Raw genomic sequence first — 23,510 nt, 5'->3', positions numbered from 1 at the left:
TTATCAAACTATTAAAAATTTACAAAATTAAATGTAATGTGACACTTAAACCTAACCCACAACATAAAACTATGTAAAAATTATACAAAAAATATGTGGAAATACAATAAATATACATACATAATTTATATTTGATTGATTATATTATTTAATTATTCTTATATACCCAAAAATTATGTTCCAATATTATGGTCAAAAATTACTTATTTCCAAATAGACACTTTCTTAACATATATCATCATTATTATACACTTGCATATAGAGAACTATACATTTTCTATATTTATAGTAAAGAGATCACCAATTTTATATTATTATAAAAATATAAAGAATTGGAAATTTATTATTACTATAACTGTTAAAAATGCATTTGTATCTCATTATTTGAATCCTATGTATTGATGTACGTTATCATTCAATATGGAATATCACACTTTTTTATATAATTTCTAATAAATAAAAAACAATATTTATGTTTAAATTTGTTATCATTCCCTTTTCGATAAGATTAATGTTTAATCATATGAAGTTTTCAAAATGAAATAATATTCCAATATTAGTTATTGGTATAGCACTTTACTAGTTTATATATATATATAGCCGTATAATAATAGCGCATTATATCTATCATATTATTTATAATTATTAGAAAAATTATTAAAACACAATATGATTATGAAATTTTATTAATATACTTTATTTTACCTTTAACTATTTTAAAATATAATTTATTTATACCTCAAAATTATAAAACTTAAAAAATATTGTATATATAGTTCAGTTTTTATTGTATTATTAAAAATGTTAGATGCATAAAATTCCTTTATAGATAGTGTTGTACCGTCGAATATCGATCGATATTTTATAAATCTATATTTATGACTACCTATTATATATTAGTATTATGTTTAATTAATTTAAAAAATATGCGTATTAACCTGAAGGTATATTACAATGTAGACAATTATTCCAAATGAATCTAATTATAATTTATACCATAGTATATAAGATTACTATATAGTTTGGTTGGGAAGTTATAATTAAATCAAAATAATAATGACACAAATAATAAGTTTTACTAAATAAAATGTTTCATCAAACAAAGAAATGCATTATATGCTTTGGTGCGAATAATTCAATATAGCTATCGGTTAACAAGTCTTATATAATAAATAATGAGGGGTCTTATATATAATTAGCCAAAAATTAGCAATAAATTATAAAATGTGAAGTTATAATATTGCCACATTTAATATATACGAATGAATTAGATAGAAGTATTATAACATGTGGAAAATATGTTATGCGGTCTCTTTCATATTAATGACTATGCCCCTTGGGGGTTGTGTATTTAAACACCATCTCAAAATTAAATATACGGAGATGACACACATATTTCATAAGCATTTATAGACAAATATATATGACAAAATTATAAATAAATTAATAACAATATAGCCCTAATCAAAAACAAAAAATGGAGAGCATATAGAAAAAACACCTATTAAGCATTGTATTTACTAGTTTGCGCCTAATTATCTTCGTTCTTAATTAACAGCATTCCTCAAACCCAATTTAATGTATTTTATATATCGTAAATTTTTATGAAAAAATATAACATAATGTTTTTAGGGGTTATAATATATCGACAAGTATTAAATAATAAAATCTATTAACACATTTGTTTTTTCATATCTTGATAATTTAAAATATTACGAAAGGTAACCCTTAAATACACTATCTTATATACATTTTGAGAATATTCAAAAATAGATATTCATTTTTTGGGGGTCTGTTATTTGGATCGTTTTTATTTTGTTAATGCATTCTAAATATAATAGATATATATTCACCCAATTGTAATAATAATCGAAATTATAAACACATAAAATGAAAAAATTCACTTTTTAAACATGTGTATAAAGCTTATGGTTAAAATTATATCATAAATTTTAGAAATATGTTATTAATTGTATACAATAATTTTGAGGTAAATAAAATGTTTATTACTTTAAATAAAAAAAATGTAAATATTTTATATATTTTTTTATAATGTGCAATTAATGTCACAAATCATCAACAGTTGTAAAGTATTATATTTATTAATAATATTTCTTTCTAGGGAATTATTATATATTATACTTGTTATAATTAAAAAATTATATTAATAATATATATATTTTTTTTACACCAACTTAAATATATTTGTTATTATATCGAAGTAAAAATAAAAAAAAATTTTTGGTTGTCGTTTTTTTTCGTTGTTTTTATAAATAAATGTACTATATGTACTGTATTTGCTCATTATTTCTTTTTAAGTAAAAGCATTATATAAATCATTATTTATTAATAAAAAAATAATATATAGCAATTATATATTTTAAATAAATGGTTTTTCTTAGACAAAATCTGAACTATCGAATTAAGTAAATTAAATAGAACAAAAAATAAATTACCGAAAAACAACAAAAATACAATAATTTGTATTAATTTTATTATATCAATTGCAATTTAATCTGATTGCATAAAATCTCGAAAAAACTTCTAAAATAAGATAAAGAACTATAATTAAACATTTTTTTCGTTTCTTATAATTTGTTTACGATTTGTTATATTATTATAATGCATATTCATTTATATTAATATTATTTTATACTAATGCAATGTGTAAGTAGAGTTTGTAGATATAAATTTGTATAAAGCCATAATACGATTTAGTATGGTACATTTTTTTGTGTTAATAATCTATATACATATATTTGGAAAGTAAAATTTTAATTATATATACACATTTTATGCAAAAACAAAGACATTTGCCATTAAAAATGCCTTACTAAAAGGAAAAGTGATATATAAAAATATATATTTTTAGTTGTAATATGGATCGTTATATTCCATAATATTGGTGATGGAAGAAATTGAATTGAATAACGATGAATTAAGAAATACAAAATGCAATTTAGATGGTGATCCTAAAATAGATTGGATCCATAATAAAAATGGTTTATTTTTAAAAACATATAGATGGATAGCTAAAAATGCTACAGGAATTATATTGTTAATACATGGATTCAGAGTTCATACTCAATTAACTTTTATGAGAAAAAATTTAAAAATAGCAAATGGCAATGAAGAGTTAGTAGTGGACAATAATAATTGCTATATTTATAAAGATAGTTGGATTGAAAATTTTAATAAAAATGGTTATTCAGTATATGCACTAGATTTGCAAGGACATGGGGAATCACAAACATGGAAAAATATAAGAGACAATTTTAGTTCTTTTGATGATCTAGTTGATGATGTAATACAATATATGCATCATATTCAAGATGAAATCTCAAATGATAATCAAACAGATGACGAATCTCATGATATAGTAACAACTAAAAAAAAAAAACTTCCTATGTATATTATTGGACATTCGATGGGAGGAAATATTGCTTTAAGAATATTACAATTATTAAATAAAGAAAAAGGAAATGACATTGATACTGGAGAATCAAATAACTATAAAAATATTTATACCATGCTAAACAATTCTACTAATATTAATGAAATTGGAAATGATATGAATAATTCTAAAGATTATGATTCCGATAATTCCTGTGCTAGCACCTCTGATACGACAAATGCTATTGCTAGTGACAAACATGAAGGCTGCTATAATTGTTTAGATAAATTCAATATCAAAGGTTGCGTGTCTTTATCTGGTATGATAAGAATAAAATCAAAACGGGATCCTGGAAACAAATCATATATGTATTTTTATTTACCTATAATAAAATTCTTGTCTTGTTTCGCACCTCGTGCACGAATTTCATTAGAATCACGCTATAACATGTTTGGATATTATGGTAATAAGTTTAGACTTTATAAAATTCTAAATATTAATCAAACAAAATTTAAATGTATGTCTGAACTTATAAAAGCAACGATCACATTGGATCGTAATATTAAATATATGCCAAAAGATGTTCCTTTATTATTTGTGCATTCACAAGACGATAGTATTTGTTCTTATGAACGGGCAGTTGCGTTTTATAATAAAGTAAATGTTAGTAAAAAAGAATTATATCCTGTTGATGGTATGGATCATGGTACACCTACAAGGCCAGGGAATGAAGAAATTTTAAAAAAAATTATTGATTGGATTTCTGATTTAAGAAGCAAAGATGAAGATGAATAAGAAGATGAAAAGGAAAATGAAATATAAAATGTGTTTTAATAATGCTTATATTAATTATTGTTTTGTATTTTTATAAATGCAAATGTAACTTTTTCGATGAATTTTTGGTGTCAAAACAAGAAAAGATAATAATAAATATATTATATCTTTTTACATTATATATATGTTTTTTGTTATTTCAACTGTTTTTTAAATTAAATTTGTATATAATGATTTTATTTGCAGTTTGAAGGTATATTTATATAATGTTAATTTGTGAATTCATACGAATTAAAACTAATTATATAATGACTTTACTTTTAATTAGTTTTTATGCTCTCATAATTAATAAAGCTTAATTAAAATAATAATAATTTGCATTTATTATTTGCTGTTTCTTTATATGTAAGGCAATTTTAAGGATAAAAAAGCAAAGAATCAAATTTAGTATTATAATATTATTTTTAAAATAAAATGGTGTTGAAACAATTTAAAATTGATAAATATTATTACTTAAATTTGTGGAAAGACATTCTATAGATGTGTATATATGTGTTTTTTATATAATAACATCGCTTATTTAATGTATTTATTTCATATGGAAAATAGACAAACGATTTCTTAAATTAATAAGATTACCATTTTGCATATGCAATATAGGTTCATTTATAATATATTTGATTAACCTGGTCGTGTAGATGTTATTCCATTTACTGTGTTTGATACAAATATATTTTGTAAAGTTATCAATAATAAAACAAACATAAAAATCAGTTATAAGACAGAACATACATTAAGAATGCAAAATTATGTATTTTATAAATATGCATATAAAATATAAGCATGCGTATTTAATATAAAAATATACGCATACAAATAATAAATACTATGATTATAGCAAACGGATCAATCTTATTTCAATTATTAATTATTTTCTGAATATTTTTTCACAAATACTATACTATAAATAAGCATAAATGACACAATAATTCATATAAACATATATGTTATTGTTTTATTCAAATATATAATCAAAATATGTTTCAGATGTTTTAATAATTACATCAAATTATAAACTTAAAATATGAGTTCATAAATGTAGAAAAAAACAACATAATTCATTCGTCTATAGATATCACATGACAAACTTTGTAGTTTAGGTGATAGTTAGAAAGAATTTTGTTGCTGTTTTTTAGCTCGATATAATTTGAATATAATTATTATATGAAGATTACTCATTTGATTTTTCATTTGAAGGATGTTTTTCTAACTTTTCATTCGAAGGATATTTGGTTAATTTTTCATTCGAAGGATATTTGGCTAATTTTTCATTTGAAGGATGTTTTTCTAACTTTTCATTTGAAGGTTGTTTTTCTAACTTTTCATTTGAAGGATGTTTTTCTAACTTTTCATTTGAAGGTTGTTTTTCTAACTTTTCATTTGAAGGTTGTTTTTCTAACTTTTCATTCGAAGGATATTTGGTTAATTTTTCATTCGAAGGATGTTTGGCTAATTTTTCATTTGAAGGATGTTTTTCTAACTTTTCATTTGAAGGATGTTTTTCTAACTTTTCATTTGAAGGTTGTTTGCCTAATTTTTCATTCGAAGGATGCTTTTCTAATTTTTCATTTGAAGGATGCTTTTCTAATTTTTCTTTTAAACGTAATAAATCCCGTAAATGTTTTCTATTTTTTGGAATAACATCACGGTGAGCAGTTTCATATCGCAATGATACCTTATGAAGAGGTCGATAGATAAGTGAAGGTTTTTTAAATTTTTTACCATTTTTAAATATATTAAAACAACTGATTTCTCCATGATTTTTATGATTGTTATTATTGCCGCCATTATTGTCGTTGTTGTTATTATTGTTTCCACTGTTGTCGTTGTTGTTATTACTGTTTCCACTGTTGTCGTTGTTGTTATTACTGTTTCCACTGTTGTCGTTGTTGCTATTACTGTTTCCACTATTGCCGTTGTTGTTATTACTGTTTCCACTATTGTCGTTGTTGTTATTACTGTTTCCATTGTTGTCGTTGTTGTTATTACTGTTTCCATTGTTGCCAGGGTTGTTATTATTGTCATTTTTGTCAGTGTTGTCGTTGTTGCTGTTATTTAATTGTGCTTTGCATTTAGAATCTATACCCTTTTTGTCGTTCTCTCTGTGTATTTTTTTGACAACTTGAACAATTTTATTTTTTAAGCCAGATGCCTTAGATCGATCATATAAGAACGTAAACATACTAATATATATGTGTTAATATATACATCATAACATGCAAATGACAACCATTATATAATTTTCCATATATTAGTTTATATTTTGTTTTGACAACTTACTTTTTGTTCGGAGCAATGTATTGATACAGCTAAAAGGAAATACAAGGCGATGCACACTAAACTAAATACCCTTTTATTCATTTTATTAATAAAAAGTGTTTCCTCGAAGCGGTATGTTTTAAATAATATTGTGTTTTACTATTTTCCAGTTTCCTTTTTATCTATTATTGTTATAAAACAATAATGCTATTATTTAACATTACAATTTGTTTATTTTTAATTTATATAAACTAATTATTTGATATTTATGAAAGTATATTATAATGAAATCATATGTTACTGCTATTTTAAGGTATCAACAAATCTATAATCCTGCAATTGTAAGTTAACAAAATTTTATATTTTATTTTTATTTTAATATAAATAATAGCGATAAATAAATAATATAATTTATTTTAAATTCACAAAAAAATATATATAACAATTTATTCGAAATACACAAAATTGTGTGTGTTTGTTCGTGAATAGTTTTTGTTTATTTGAACCATTATATTTAATATATCAAAACAATTTTTAATATTTAAAATATAAATAAATTATTCCACTAATTTATATGCATATATCTTCATATAAATATATAACTTTATCATCGAAGGTGTAGATATACAATTTCGAAAATTTTATATTTATGCTTTTTTCAAATAACATCCAATTTTCGTACAGAATACATTATTTTTATTATAAACAAATAAGTTCATACAACAGATTTAACCTAAAATATGTTTTTTGCACATTTTTATATAAATAAGTCTTTAGTATAATTTAAAAGCTCATTTAATAGCATGTTCGATACTTTAAAAACTTATGTTTTTCTATTGTCGTTTGTCTACATGCAAATTAATATATATTAATTATGGTAATAAAATACTAGATACATATATATTGTAAATCAATATGTGCAAACATATGAAAAACAATTAACAAAAGTTGTTTCATCGAAATACATTCTTATTTGATATACATCTCAAGGGTTTAATATTATTTAATAATATTCCATATTTTAGTTTTCTTCGCTTTTTTTAAAATATATGGCCTCCATAGATAGACATCTAATAATTTTATTTACATAATATATCTCAGAATATACAACATAAAATGTATTATTTATATTAAAATCATATAACATATTCATATTTTCAAGTATATTTCGTATAAATCACAACGAATAATACACATAAAACAAAAAATGAAGTACACTTAATAAGAAACGATTTATTTAGTCGCATTCATTTAACAGATGTTAAGACATTTTTTGTATTAAACAATACAATATTTTGACTTTTATAAATAATAATTAAAGACAAAGAAATATTATAATTCAGTTATAATAGAAAATTCCATCATATAGAAAATTTATTTTATGTTATATTATAAAATAAGAAACAAACTTTTGGCATGCATCTATATACACAATACTTCTTTACATTAATAGACAAATTTACTATTGATATTCTTTAAATTTATACATTTTTTAATTCAAATTCAAATAAAAGGCAAGTTTATCATTATATGGAATCGCACTTTCTTTTATAAACAAAAAAAACAAATTAATAAATGATATAGGATCGACCTGCATAAGTTTGTATATATATAATAATCTAATATAAATGTTTTGAGTTCAAATAAAATTAATTATTATTTGCATTCTTGATGAAATTAACATTAATGTTTAATTATATGAAGCTTTCACAATAAAACAACATTTTAATATTATTTATTGGTAGAACATTTTACTAGTTTAAATGTATAGGTATATAATAATAATGTTATTCTTTCTATCATATTATTTATAATTATTGAGCACATTATTAGAACACAATATGATATGAAATTTTATTAATATACTTTATTTTATCTTTAACTATTTTAAAATATAATTTATTTATACTTCAAAATTGTAAAACTTAAAAAATATTGTATATATAGTTCAGTTTTTATTGTATTATTAAAACTGTTAGATGCATAAAATTCCTTTATAGATAGTGTTGCATTGTCGAATATCGATCGATATTTTATACATCTATATTTATGATTTCCTATTATATATTAGTATTATGTTTAATTAATATCAGACATATACATATTAACTTGAAGGTGTATTACAATGTAGACAATTATTCCAAATAAATTTAATTATAATTTATACCATAGTATATAAGATTACTATATAGTTTGGTTGGGAAGTTATAATTAAATCAAAATAATAATGACACAAATAATAAGTTTTACTAAATAAAATGTTTCATCAAACAAAGAAATGCATTATATGCTTTGGTGCGAATAATTCAATATAGCTATCGGTTAACAAGTCTTATATAATAAATAATGAGGGGTCTTATATATAATTAGCCAAAAATTAGCAATAAATTATAAAATGTGAAGTTGTAATATTGATACATTTAATATATACGAATGAACTATATGAAAGTATTATAAGTCGTGGAAAATATTTTATGTACCTCTTTCATATTAATATCTATGCCCCCTGGGGGCTGTGTATTTAGACATTATCTCGAGATTAAACATACAAGGATGATAGATATATTCAATCAGCATTTTCAGACCAATGAATATTATCAAATTATAAAAAATTAAATTATAATATACCCCGAACCCTAACTCAAAAAGAAGATTCAGCGAGCGAAGCAATAACCCATAATACATGAACACCTCGGGATTAAGAATATTAAAATAAACAAAATTAAATAAATAAATATAAATATATATATAGATATATACATATATATTTATTGATTTTATAATTTTATAATTATATGTTTCATTATTTTATTTTTATATTTTATTTATTTGTATTTTTTTTAATTTTATATATACTCTGTTTTGCTATTAAAAGGAAATTATAATTCGCATTGATGTATAAAAGGCAAAGAAACAATACTTTAACAATACCAAATTTTATCGCCTAGTATATATTATAAAAATATTATTTGTCACTTTTAATTAAAATTAGTAATAAATATTACATAAAACTTTGTTTGACATAATATCAAAATTGTGATTCGATTTTATTATGAATTAGGAATATTATTATTATAGATGCAGCTGCTACATCCATATATAAACGCAATATAATATTTGTTCAAATGCAATTATTTTAATTAATATTTAAAAATGCAAAAAATATGTCTGTTTTCAAAATAAATAAAAAGAAATAACAATAGTACTATTTGTATATATATCCCATTTTTATAATGCATTTCTGGCATAATCGTTTACTCATGACATCTACATCTATAATTATATTCAAATAATATATTAACAACTATTATGTTAAAAAATATATGCTTTTCATCGATTTATATTTAAATTATCGATTTCTATTACCAAACATTATAATTTTTTTATGCATGCATAAATAATGGTATTATATATAATGCTATAAAGCAAAATGTTTTATAAATCTTAGCTTTAATTTTAGTTTAATAGCTATAAAAATAAAAAATTATATGTCGACAGTGGTATATATTACAATATTTGTATATATATAATTAATCCGAATACAATTCATTTTATATATTATACTATTAGAGAAATTAAGAACCATAATATTTTTTAATATTCATTATATATGGGGAATAGTGTCCTTGACGTTGGATTGCAACGCAATTATTTAAATAAAAAGTATATTGAGTCTGGTAATCAGATAAAATATGCAAATTAAATCATTATATAAATTTATTGTTTAAATAATATTTTTATATTTTTTTAAATGAGAAATTTTTTTTATTTTTTCAAAAACACTTTGTTTCGATTGTAATTAAAATAGCAGATTTTTTCGAGTTTTTGATTTTTAAAAAAATACAATAGTTTTTAGTACGTTATTTATCAATTTGAAGAATGAATAATGGATATGTTAAAAAATTTTTTTTTGTTTTCATTTTGTTCGGATGTCTGAACAATAAAGTCCTTACAACCGAGTATACAGAAGACAATGCTGCTTCATACGAACCGACTCGACCCAAAGCGATTCGAATCAAAATAACTCTATCCAAAACAATTCCATGCCAAAAAGAAATATCAGAAACATCTTCATCCGAAACGATTCGACCCAAAAGGCTTCGATCCAATAGAGGTCGATCCAAAGCAACTACGTATGGTTCATCTTCATCCAAAATAGCTCTATCCAGAACACCTCGATACAAAACACCCCCATTTGAAGCCGGAGCATTTAAAGCAAATCCATTTGAAGCCGGGCCATCTAAAGTACCTTCATTTGAAGCCCAATCATCGGAAGTAACTCCATTTGAAGCCGGGCCATCTAAAGTACCTTCATTTGAAGCCCGATTATTGGAAGTACCTCCATTTGAAGCCGGACCATCTAAAGTACCTTCATTTGAAGCCGGGCCATCTAAAGTACCTTCATTTGAAATAGTTTTACCCCGAGCTGTTTTAACTAACCCTCCTTCACCTCATATTACGTAAGAAAATATGACAATGTATAAATATGCATTACATGTACTATTATAAGAAATATACGCATGCATACGATTAATCACAAAATGGTATTTTATAAATATATTTGTTTTTTCTTTCGAAATTAAAAATAGATATATTCCTGTTTCATATAAATTGGATAAAATATATAAAAAAAATAAGCACCTATTATGCAAAAATCCCTCAGAAACAAAAAAAGCAACAACATCTATGGACGAAGCTGTAAATCTTTTAAAATACTATGCTACAACTAACAACGGCTTCAAATATTATAGTACGACTACTAGTGGCATAAATATATATTATAGGAATAATGGAAATGGTTCCTCCATTGAAAGATGCCAATTTCAAATTTCTAATCCCGATAAGGTATGGATTACAAACCAATATTTAAAATATAAAATTAAGTTCAATAAAAAAAAATAATTATATATATATACATATATATTTTTCCAATAGTATGATGATATAATAAATACACTGTGGGATCCCAATGGCCCCAGAAAATTCGATCCAAGTTTTATTAATGGTATATAAAAAATAATTAATTAATCAGTTTAATATATGATTATAGCTCTACATTCGATATATTGTCTTTATTACTATCGTAGTTATATGTTTCGTATATTGTCTTTTATTTGTTAATTTTCATAATATTTCAATTTATATGATGCAAAATTATAATTTTTTTTAGGAAAAGTTGCTCGCTCATACGATAGAGATTTGTTAATGGTGCTAAGATTTTACAAAAATGATATGCTATTCTCCGAAAGATATTTTTATGCTTTAGCCAAAAAAGTTCATGTAAGGAAACTTTTCCTCTTATGTTTCGCTATAAATCGCATTTCTCATATTATGGCATACAATTTATTCAAATACACTTTTATTAATTTTGTAGATATCAGAAGATATAACTATAATTGCCATGTCTTCAGGAAATGTAAATGATCACAACCCTTCCGGTCCAAAATTCTATGCAAACAAAGTTGTAGGCAGTATAAACACATTCAAAACAAGTGTTGATTTTGACGATGATGTTATGAGTGGAAACTATAAAAGGTCGTTTGTTAACTTATCTGGATTCCTCATTAAAAAAACAGACGATCACGTTGATATTACCTTTGTCAACTCGGTAGCCAATATATAAATTTTAATATCATAATAATTTTGTTTCACCATTTATTTTATTATGCTGTTTTATCCAATTATAATCATTTACTACTTATCATAAGTTCATAGTTTCGGAATAAATCCGCATATTTATAATATATCTATTTATTCACAAAGAAAATAAGACATTTTATATATTTATCTAATTTTGTGTTTTTTTTTCGTAGATGGAATTTAATGCTATGATTCCCATAAAAATGCTTACTAGAGATGCAGATATGGAAGCAGTGCTGAATGTTATATCCATGCAACGCTACTTTAATCGTCAATAAAGTATGATTTGCATAGCAGCATTTTAAAATTTTAATTTGGCAATATTTATATAAAAACGACAAACTCATTTCCGCACATTATGCACATTTTAAATTGCCATCATAAAATGTTTTTCTTGTTTTAATAAAGTTTGCATATATTTTTTCATGTTTTTTTTATATATAAAATATTATATGCATTATGCTTCGTGAAAAATAAGATATGAATATTATAATTCATAAAACATTTTTTTTGTACAATCTTCCTATAAAACTAATATTATTATATTTTTGTATTAAAAACATATTTTTTATAGTTCACTTTGATTATTTTTAATGATTTAGTTATTCTTATAAAACTGAAAAATTGGGTAAAATTTTGCGATTTTCAAAATTTTGAATCCCTTAAATGTTTCAATTATCATCCCATAATCATCTATAGATGATTTAATTCATCTTTCTTTTCTTTTTTTTCAAATTGTCTTTGAAAACGTTTTCAGAATCCAAGTAATGAATACTAATATACAAGTCTTAAAAAATGAAATGTTTATTTTTCAGGTTCGTGTATATATATAATGATAAAAATATTTTTTAATATAATATTTTATAATCCTTTTATTATTTATCTTATAAGAAATCCCTAAAAAATTAATATTGCAAAAAATATAGATAATATTGGAATTGATATATTCCCCATTGGTGAATTTGATGGTATCATTCCAAAAATTTATGCAAAAGCACACATTATTTTTTTTCCGCAAGAAGGTCAGGGGAATGGTTACGTATAACATATTTATTAGACAATATTTTTTAATCCATTAATACCCAATTAACAAAGTAGACAATAATTTACTATATGGGATTCTTTTAGTATTATATAATTATCGTTATACCGTTATGTTCTTTGAGAAAATTCGTATCACCTTCAATATTTCATGCAATATGAGCTTTAACATATATTATATTTTTATAATTATTATATCAAATCACAAAACTATGTCTTTTTATTAAAGCTGTGAAATTATATACATTCTTAATATGTAAAAAATTATTTCTTATATTATAAATAACAACTATACACATATTCACATATTCCAATAGATATGATAAAATTATAAATAATTAAATCGAAGCAAAACACAGGTCGAGAACCCAAACAATTCCCCGATAACACAACAATAACCTATAGTACAAAATCACAACCCCTAAATCCTGAAGACTTCATTTCAATGCTTCGATATCGAGAAGATTATAATTAAATAATAAAGACGTTTTTGTATATAGATATCTTATGCTTTTTTTGTACTTTTTAATTTTATTTTTTGTGTATTTTTAATTTTATTTTTTGCATTATTTTATTTTTAATTTTACGCTTATTTAATTACATAATATTGTTTATTTTATTATGTAAAAAATATTTTTTATAATTTACAAAAAAGCATGTGTATCATTGCTACCAACAATACATAATTTTATCGCCAAAAGAATTATATCATAAAAATACGATTTAGTGACTTTCGATTAAAATTATAAAAAACACACAGAACACACAATTCACCATAATACAAAATTTACTATGTTATTGGTATAGTGAATTAGTAAGCATGATTATGGTAATATTTGTAACAATTGTTGCAACCATACATAAACATAATGAAATTCTAGCTTACATTAATATTTTAATATTTAAAAATGTAATGATATGCTTTATACTCACAATAAGTGAAAAAATGATAAAAGTTATATTTTTATATAATTGATATTATAATGTATTTTTGTCACATTTACTTATTGGCTAATATCCGTATCTGCAATTACAACGATGGTAAAAGAATATATTATTAAGATTCTTAAAACTATTATAATTTTTTGTATTATTTTCCTCTTTATTCTTTTATGACTGATTTGTTATTGGCGCCACACAATATGGTTTTTGCTTATGTGCGTTTAAATGTAAGGTAATATAAATTGTATACATATTGGAACTATTATAAAATTTAGTTTATGAACTATAAAAATAAAAAGTATATGTATTATAAACATATACTAAAAATATTATATTAAAATTATTTAATTTTCGGTAATTTATATTAGTGAAATTAAGAATTATAATATTTTTGGATACGCATTACTTGCAAAGCTTTTGTTATTATCGTTGTCTTGTATGTGCATATTTAAATAAAAAATATATCAATTTTGTAAACTATGGATCAAAGCATGCAAATTAAATAATTGAGTTACATAAATTATTGTCTAAATATTTATTTTTAGTTTTTTTAAATAAGTATTAATTTTTATAATTTCCTTTGAAATTCCTTTGTTTCTGTTTTAATTCTATTTACAACCTTTTTCTTTTTACTTTTAAAATTTTTATTATTCGATTTATCTGTTTAATTTTTTTTTATATTTGATTTTTAAAAATACTATATATTTTTTAATATTTTATTTATCAAATCCAAAATGAATAAAGGTTACATTAAGATTGCCCTTTTTGTCTTAAGTTTGTTTGTATATGCCAGCAATACAACCTTTGCAGATAATAATGATATAGGAAAAATTAATCCAGACAATGCACCCACAAATAGCATCACTCCAGATAATATAACCCCCAATAGCAACACTCCAGATAATACACCCACAAAAAAAAAATCTTCAAAAAAAAAATCATCAAAAAAAAAATCGTCAAAAAAAAAATCTTCAAAAAAAGTACCGCCAGAAAATGTGACACCAGAAAATACGCCACCAGAAAATATGCCACCAAAAAAAGCACCACCAAAAAAATTGAAACCTAGCGATATTAATTTCGGAGAAATATTTAGTGGAATATACAAACATTTTTATATGTTATATACATATATAATGTAACTATATATATTCGTACCGATACGCACATGCAGAATGATTGAATCGTGAGCATACCATTTATAAATACATTTCTTTTCTTTTTTACACATTGAAAATTAAAATAAAATTAAAAATAACTCAATTTTGGTTAATAACCGCTCGGATCAATATATGAAGCACACAACCACATATTGTGTACAAATCAAAAATAAATTAAAAAAAAGCGAGCATATGAACGAAACCATAAAGCTTTACACTATCATGCTACAAGTATATTCGGCTATGCTTTATGTTATAAAAACTATATTAGAAAAGTTGAAGATTATTTATCACCTCATAAATAAACATACATTTAATATATATTTTTCAACACTGTAATATAGAAAATTTGTGCTAATGAAACAATTTATTTCCATGCATAATGATTGTTTTAATTGACTATCATAAAATATTTTTTTGTTTTAAGAATGTTTCCTTTGCATATTATTTGTTTATGTCTTTTTTATATAAGAATACAATCATATAGTTAACTTTGATAATCTACAAACTTAAGGGTTATAATTTATGAAATTACTTTCATATTAATGTTTATCCATTTTTGCGATATATACTTAGGCTTCATTTAGAGGTCCAAAAATATGGAATATCGCTCATATAGTTTCTCTTTTAACAAGTTATTACTTAGGTATTAAATAAAATTTAATAAGCAAATAAATATTATTTAATATAAAAATATAACCTTGAAGCCTAACAAAAATTACAGGTTTCAAGGAACATAACTTTGACTCACACCCCATAATATATATCCCTAAAATTTTAGCTCCTCACACCACGAAATTATAATTAAAGAATAAATATATTATTGTGTATCGATATTTCATAATTCGCATCTTATTGCTACCACTAATATATAATTTTTATAAGCTTATAAATATATTACAAAAATTTTATTTAGTAAAATTCCTATTAAAAGTGATAAAAAAATATCATATATTCGATCTTATTGTTATTATAGTTGTAGCAGTTATATCAATGTTTAAAGTAATGTAATTTTCAGTATAAATTAAACGCTTAATACATAAGAATGTAAAAGAAGTCCCATATACTAAAAATAAATAGTGAGAAATAGCAAAGCTACTATTTTTATGTAATTCATATTTAATTTATTTCTTTCAGAACAGTGTGTTCGTTAATTACGTATCTATAATTATAACTATGTCAAATTATGTATTGCCAAGTTACATTAAAATTAATATATATTTTTTATATTGCTCCCTCTTTATATTTTAAAATATCAACTTCCATTAGATACCGCATGATATGATAGCCCATAATATTTTTTTTTCAGTGTGTGTGTAAAATGTGTAACAATTTCATGTGCATGGACTTTTATAAATTTTAGTTTTAAATTTAGCTTAATGAACTATAAGATCAAAATATTGCATATTCATAATGTAACTATAAAAATAATATATAATATATAAGACGATTTTTTTGATATTTTAATGTTCGAAAAATTAAAATCATGATATTTTTGGATACTCATTTGTCCGAATCTCCGTGATTTTTGCCGCCTTACAATGGTTCCACTTAAAAAGGATCTAATTTATGAACCTTGATCAAATTACCCAAGCTAAATAATTAAGATTATATCAATTTATTGTTTAAATAATTTATAAATTTATATTTTAAGTATTTATTTTTTATTTTTAAATAAATATTTGTTTTTTTAAATTTTCGTGAAAGTTATTTCCTTCAATTTTAATTATTCTGCACAATTTGTTTAGTTTTCTATTTTATAGTTTTTTATTTTTTAGTTTCTATTTTTTGGTTTCCATTTTTTAGTTTTCCATTTTTTAGTTTTATATTTTTTGGTTTCCCATTGTTTAGTTTCATGTTTTTTTGTTTATCAAGTCCAAATGAACAAAGGAAATTTTAATGCCGTTTTTTTACTTTTAAGCTTGTTTGTATATGCAAACAATAAAGCGCTTGCAGCCGAACTTGATGAGCACAATGCCGCATCAACCGAGCTATATGAACACAATATCACTTCAACCGAATCAGATGAACACAATGCCACTATAATCAAGGAAGATGAACACGATGTTATTCCAACCGAATCAGATGAACACGATGTTATTCCAACCGAATATGATGAACATAATGTTATTCCAACCGAATCAGATGAACATAATGTTATTCCAACCGAATCAGATGAACATAATGTTATTCCAACCGAATCAGATGAACACAATGCTATTCCAACCGAATCAGATGAGCACAATGTTATTCCAACCGAATCAGATGAACACAATGTTACTCCAGCTGAATCATATGAACACAATGGTACTCCAGCTGAATCAGATGAACACAATGGTACTCCAGCTGAATCAGATGAACACAACGCTACTCCAGCTGAATCAGATGAACACAATGGTACTCCAGCTGAATCAGATGAACACAATGCTATTCCAACCGAATCAGATGAACACAATGCCACTATAATCAAGGAAGATGAACACGATGTTATTCCAACCGAATATGATGAACACAATGCTACTCCAGCTGAATCAGATGAACACAATGTTACTCCAGCTGAATCAGATGAACACAATGGTACTCCAGCTGAATCAGATGAACACAATGCTATTCCAACCGAATCAGATGAACACAATGCCACTATAATCAAGGAAGATGAACACGATGTTATTCCAACCGAATATGATGAACACGATGTTATTCCAACCGAATATGATGAACATAATGTTATTCCAACCGAATCAGATGAACACAATGTTACTCCAGCTGAATCAGATGAACACAACGCTACTCCAGCTGAATCAGATGAACACAATGCTACTCCAGCTGAATCAGATGAACACAATGCTACTCCAGCCGAAAGTTTTGTATCCGAAATTGCTCAACGCATAGCTAATTTAAACAACGAAAGTTCAAATGGATCCCTTTTAATGAATCCTGGGTAAGAAATATGGCAATATATATGTAATACACCTTCCAATATACCTATGTGTATTTGTGCAGTATACACTTGCATAATGTTGAATAGTTACGATAAAAGTTTATAAATACATTTTTTCCCTTTTTTGCATATTAAAATTACTTTATTGGGGTCAATAATAGTTCGGAGATGAGATATAAAATACACAAGCACTTATTATGTATGGATCCTAAAGAAACCGAAAAAGCAATAAAACATGCTAGTGAAGCTGTAGCACTTTTACTAAAAATTGGCTCAAATACAGACGGTTATAACGTCGAATTTCAAGCAAATAATCGTACATTTATATATTCTAAGAAAGTTGAAAATATCGATATTGGAAAATTTATTACTAAAGCCAACAGTTCTGATAAGGTAATAATTAACGAACAATATTTAGTTTATAAAATTAAGTTAAAAATTATTATTATATATATCATATTATCATATATTTTTTTGGTTCCATTAGTATGATGAGATAATAAACGTGTTATGGGATAGCAATGGCACCATTCGACCTGATCTCGGCGTTATGAATGGTATATAAAAATCAATCAATTAATAAATTAGCCAATTTAATATAAGATTATTATTTTTATTCGATATTCTGTCTTTATTATTATCAATGCCCATGTACTATTTTCCATTTTGTGAGTCTCTCAATATTTAATTTATGCATGCAAATAATAATTTTTTTAGGAAACGTTGCCCGTGTATACAATCCAAATTTATTAATGATGGAAAAAAGTCATGACGCATTTTCTATTGTGTCACCCTCTCAAATAACTTACGCTTTAGCCACAAAAGTTGAGGTAAGAAAACAATTTTTCCCCTCTTTCCCTCTAGAAATTGTATTTTTCATATTAAATGATTACACAATAATTTATGCAAATACATATTTTTTTTCATTAATTTTGTAGATATCAGACGACACAACAGTAATTCTATGTCCTTCAATAAATATAAATTATCTAAATAAAAACCACGATGATATTAATGTGAAAGAACTGTTAAAAAATGTAAAACCAATCGAAACTGATATTGATGCTGAGGAAGCTTTAATAAAATTGGCTTCTAACATATCTGGATTTATAATTAAAAAAAATGAAGACAGCGTTGATGTTACCTACATACATTCTGTAAGCAACATAAAACTTTAATAGCATAATAATTTTATTCCCCATTTTAACATTTATCAAAAATGTATTATCAGTATATAAATTGATATATTCATATCTGTCTACACATAAATTCGAAATTTTCTATTAATATTTATCCATTTTTGTTTTTTTTTGTAGATTTATAATGGAGATAAAGCTACTCACTTTCTTGAAGATTTACGTCATAAAAGAGATAGAAGTAAAAAATATTCATATATTATGGGTGTTCATGCAAATATGTAATAAAAAGTATATATGTTTCAAGGAAAATATTTTAAAGAGATAATATCGCAATAAATGTATTAATAAATTTAATTTACTTTCATACATAATACCTATTTAATTACCATCATATAATTGTTTCGTTTTAAAAATTATTGTTTAGTATATGTTTTGGTTGTTTTTTTTATATTAAAATACAATACATGTATTTAATATTGTGAACAAATCAATATAAATTTTATAACTCATCAAAGATTTTTTCTGTATGAATGCCTTTTATATTATTGTTTATCGACTTTTTGGTCCTAAAATTTTATGTTTTATCTTTTATTGCTTTAATTATTCTCATAAAACTCAAAACAAGCCTAAAGTTAATTGTTTTTAATTATACAAATGTCTTAATATCAGACATTATCCTCAAAATCATCTACTATTGATTCAGTTTTCTTTTAAATTATGTCTTTTAAACTGTTTCTGAAGTTTAAATACTAAATACAAATGTTAAGTATTAAAAAATACAATGCCAATTTTCTAGTCACGTAAGCATTTTAATATTAGTATTTGCTATTTGAATTTCGGAAATGTTGCACACGATAAAATTTACGAAACCAAAAAAGTAAAAGGCATGTAAATCATTAATTGATGATTTTGAGAACGGTGATTGATATAGTTAATTTATTTTTATGTTTGATAATAATTAATTTTTAATTAAAATTAAGCTTTATAATAATAATTAAAATAATAGAAACAATAAGAATCCAAACTTATTATTTACGAAAGGCCTTTTTTGTAGATTCTTTTTCATATTAATATTGAGAGTTTCTGTTTTGTTAAAATTATGTAATACTTACAATTGCAGTGCTCACAAAAATAAATACAAATAAATTCTTATGTAAAAAAATATTAATGAATTATACAATAAACAAGCTTTACTAAAAACGAAGCAAGGCATTTTTATAACGGTAATTCAAAAAAGATATAATGAATAAAAACAATTGATTTTAACAACAAATGTATCAACATATTAAGCGGTTAAAAGGGTACTATGTGGAATATATGTTTATGCCCATCTGTAGCTGTCTCGTAAACGCATAAGCTCTGCCAATCTGTTTGTTCTAATTACTTGAATAGCATAATTGTGGGAAAAGGGGGTTTGTTCATTAACCTATGAAAAAACAAAAATTGAATAAATATATAAAATCCCATTTTTTTGTGAATGAATACATATTATAAATATGTGCATGTATACACAAGTTATATATTTTTGGTAAATGTTAAAATGTGGAATAAATTATTATGCTATTAATTTTTATATTTCTTACAGAGCTGATATGGGTAACATTAACATAGTGCTCTTCTTTTTTAACGATAAACCCAAATACATTAGCAACACGTTGTTTCTGTGCTTCTACAATAGTCGCCTCTTGAGGAACATCACCAATGCTCAATGAGTCTTCAGCTTGTGAGAGATAGCTTTCAGCAATGCTCGATGCGTCGTCATCTTTTGACGTATTACCATCTATTTTATGAATGACATCGGTTTCACCATCTACATCTGCTGATGCATAAGCAATTATAGTCTCATTTGGTGATATCTACAAAATTAATAAATAAAAAAAATATATGTATTGGTATAAATTATGGTGTAATCATTTAATATGAACAATACAATTTCTATAGGAAAAGAGAGAAAAAATTGTTTTCTTACCTTAATTTTTGCGAATAAAGCATGAAAATATGCTTTCATTGTTCTAGCACGATTTGTATAGCGTTGCTTTATCATTACTAAATCTGGTGAGTACTTGACGATAGTTCGTCCTAAAAATATTATAATTTTATGTACATGTAAATTTAAATTTTATGGAATACAACAAAATGAAAGAAAAAAAATTGTAGCGTAGAGCATTGTAAAATAAAGCAAAAAATGTAACATAAATATGATAATTATATATTATTTTTTTTAAATAATTCTTATTTATGTACCTTTAACCCTGATATCACCGAATTCTAGGACAGGCAGTCTTTTGGATAGCATATGTATTATATCATTATACTAATTCAAACAAAAAAATATGCACATATATATAATAATTATATTTTATTGTTTTAATTTTATAATTTAAAAAATATTTGTCATTAATCCCTACCTTCTGGGAACCTCGGATTTTGATATTTATTTTTTGAACGCCTCCTTGGTCTGCATGGTTCTTGTACTGTTTAGTTATATGCTTATCATGCTGTTTTGCTTTATCGTAACCATCATTTGTAGCATGGTATTCTAATCGTTTTATAACGTCGTCCATAAGTCTTGTCGCTTTTCTAACTTCTTCGGGATTTCTACATATTGGAATGATATATTCTCCTTTTTTTATATTCGGATTATCATCGGATGAGGCGGATCTATTATTAAATTTTATTTACATTTTGAATTAAAAAAAAAAATGTATTTATAAATGTTATTTTGATTATTTAATCGTTGAGCAACAACATATTATTTGTACAATAGACATACGACATTCTCATGATAATACATATATATATTGTAATATTTCTTACCCATCATTTCTTGAGGTTTCGCTTCTTGAAGCAGACCTCCCTCGAGTTGATGTTTTTTGAACCGATTTTCTGGGCCTTGATTCAGATGCAAAGGCATTGTTGCTTGCATATGCAAACAAGCCTATAACCAAAAAAACTATTTTAATATATTTACTATTCATTTTCGGAGTTGACAAATAAAATATTAAAAAACTTATCGGATTTATTTAAACATAAAATGTCAGAAATACAAAAAAAATGTTGTATAAGGATTATTCAAACCGAAACAAACAAAATTTAAATAAGTTCTATAAACTAATATTAATATAAAAAAAATATAAAAAATTATTTAAATATATAATTTATATGCTTTTATTGTATTTATAAAGCTAATTTATTTTTTTATTAAATAGTTCCATCACAATGTAACGAAATAATCAAAATGTTTGTAAACACGAAACATACAGAATGTTAATATTAATTTCTTTTATAATTCCTAAAGATAATCATTTTAAATAATATTATGATATTTTTAATATATTACATTATATATATTATATTTTGTTTATTTTTATAGTTTATTAAACAATTTTAAAACAACACTTATTTTTGAAACAATACTAAATTGTAAAAAAATACTAAATTATAAAAAAATACTAAATTGTAAAAAAATACTAAATTATAAAAAAATACTAAATTATAAAAAAATACTAAATTATAAAAAAATACTAAATTATAAAAAAATACTAAATTGTAAAACGATTCTAAAATTATAGGACTATAAAATATGCCGTTATGTATACATAAAAAAAATTATATTTTTTTACCGAACGAGTGCGCAATTAAAAATACAAAATTTGAGCATACGAAATAATATAATATATATTAATTTTATTATAATATTTATAACATATTATTTTATTATAATATCAATATTATATTATTTTAACATTTATTGATAATATATTATTTTAATATTATATTGATAATATATTATTTTAATATTATATTGATAATGTATCATTTTAATATAATTTGATAATATAATATTTTAATATAATTAAAGGTGAATGTATTAATGAACAAACTGTTATGACATAAGTGCATGTAACACTAATAATTATGTAAAAATTGTTGTTTATTTGTTTCGCCCCATTTATTCTAAGTACTATAGACATTCTTAATGTTCTTGCCAAATAATAAAGAATTTAACTTATGCTGAAAATTATATACTTTATATATGGTTGCAATAATTACAAATATAGTTGTAATGTTTCCGAATTTATAATAACAATAATGTAATAAAGTTTATATTATTGTTAATCTTATTTTATACGTTTTTTTTATCATTTTTAATCGAAATTTTA

The 23,510-nt window shown here is 23.5% G+C and overlaps 6 protein-coding genes across 6 annotated transcripts; 4 read left to right on the top strand and 2 right to left on the bottom strand.

Moving 5' to 3' along the window:
- Positions 1 to 2,908: 2,908 nt before the first annotated feature.
- Positions 2,909 to 4,189, top strand: PCHAS_0625700 (lysophospholipase, putative; the record flags this gene model as incomplete). The annotated part of the gene is made up of 1 exon (XM_016799906.1): positions 2,909 to 4,189. One exon carries the CDS (start codon positions 2,909 to 2,911, stop codon positions 4,187 to 4,189), a length of 1,281 nt encoding a protein of 426 aa, XP_016652906.1.
- A 1,210-nt stretch (positions 4,190 to 5,399) lies between these two features.
- Positions 5,400 to 6,410, bottom strand: PCHAS_0625600 (fam-c protein; the record flags this gene model as incomplete). The annotated part of the gene is made up of 1 exon (XM_736671.2): positions 5,400 to 6,410. The coding sequence occupies one exon, from the start codon at positions 6,408 to 6,410 to the stop codon at positions 5,400 to 5,402; it is 1,011 nt and encodes a 336-aa protein (XP_741764.2).
- A 3,956-nt stretch (positions 6,411 to 10,366) lies between these two features.
- PCHAS_0625500 (fam-a protein) lies at positions 10,367 to 12,405 on the top strand (the record flags this gene model as incomplete). The annotated part of the gene is made up of 6 exons (XM_016799917.1): positions 10,367 to 10,947; positions 11,077 to 11,332; positions 11,423 to 11,492; positions 11,658 to 11,767; positions 11,862 to 12,095; positions 12,301 to 12,405. The coding sequence occupies 6 exons, from the start codon at positions 10,367 to 10,369 to the stop codon at positions 12,403 to 12,405; spliced, it is 1,356 nt and encodes a 451-aa protein (XP_016652907.1).
- A 2,439-nt stretch (positions 12,406 to 14,844) lies between these two features.
- PCHAS_0625400 (conserved rodent malaria protein, unknown function) lies at positions 14,845 to 15,249 on the top strand (the record flags this gene model as incomplete). Its single annotated transcript, XM_016799922.1, has 1 exon — positions 14,845 to 15,249. The coding sequence occupies one exon, from the start codon at positions 14,845 to 14,847 to the stop codon at positions 15,247 to 15,249; it is 405 nt and encodes a 134-aa protein (XP_016652908.1).
- A 1,898-nt stretch (positions 15,250 to 17,147) lies between these two features.
- On the top strand, positions 17,148 to 19,629 carry PCHAS_0625300 (fam-a protein; the record flags this gene model as incomplete). The annotated part of the gene is made up of 6 exons (XM_016799927.1): positions 17,148 to 18,208; positions 18,370 to 18,601; positions 18,696 to 18,765; positions 18,926 to 19,038; positions 19,147 to 19,365; positions 19,525 to 19,629. 6 exons carry the CDS (start codon positions 17,148 to 17,150, stop codon positions 19,627 to 19,629), a joined length of 1,800 nt encoding a protein of 599 aa, XP_016652909.1.
- Positions 19,630 to 20,668: 1,039 nt separating this feature from the next.
- PCHAS_0625200 (fam-a protein) lies at positions 20,669 to 22,325 on the bottom strand (the record flags this gene model as incomplete). Its single annotated transcript, XM_016799938.1, has 6 exons — positions 20,669 to 20,773; positions 20,931 to 21,203; positions 21,317 to 21,426; positions 21,592 to 21,661; positions 21,756 to 22,008; positions 22,165 to 22,325. 6 exons carry the CDS (start codon positions 22,323 to 22,325, stop codon positions 20,669 to 20,671), a joined length of 972 nt encoding a protein of 323 aa, XP_016652910.1.
- Positions 22,326 to 23,510: the final 1,185 nt, after the last annotated feature.

Source organism: Plasmodium chabaudi (assembly GCF_900002335.3).
Source record: "Plasmodium chabaudi chabaudi strain AS genome assembly, chromosome: 6".
In the NCBI taxonomy this organism is placed as follows: Eukaryota; Apicomplexa; class Aconoidasida; order Haemosporida; family Plasmodiidae; genus Plasmodium; species Plasmodium chabaudi.
Note: the sequence above shows the minus strand (reverse complement) of the source record. Positions and strands in the feature narration are given on the sequence as shown.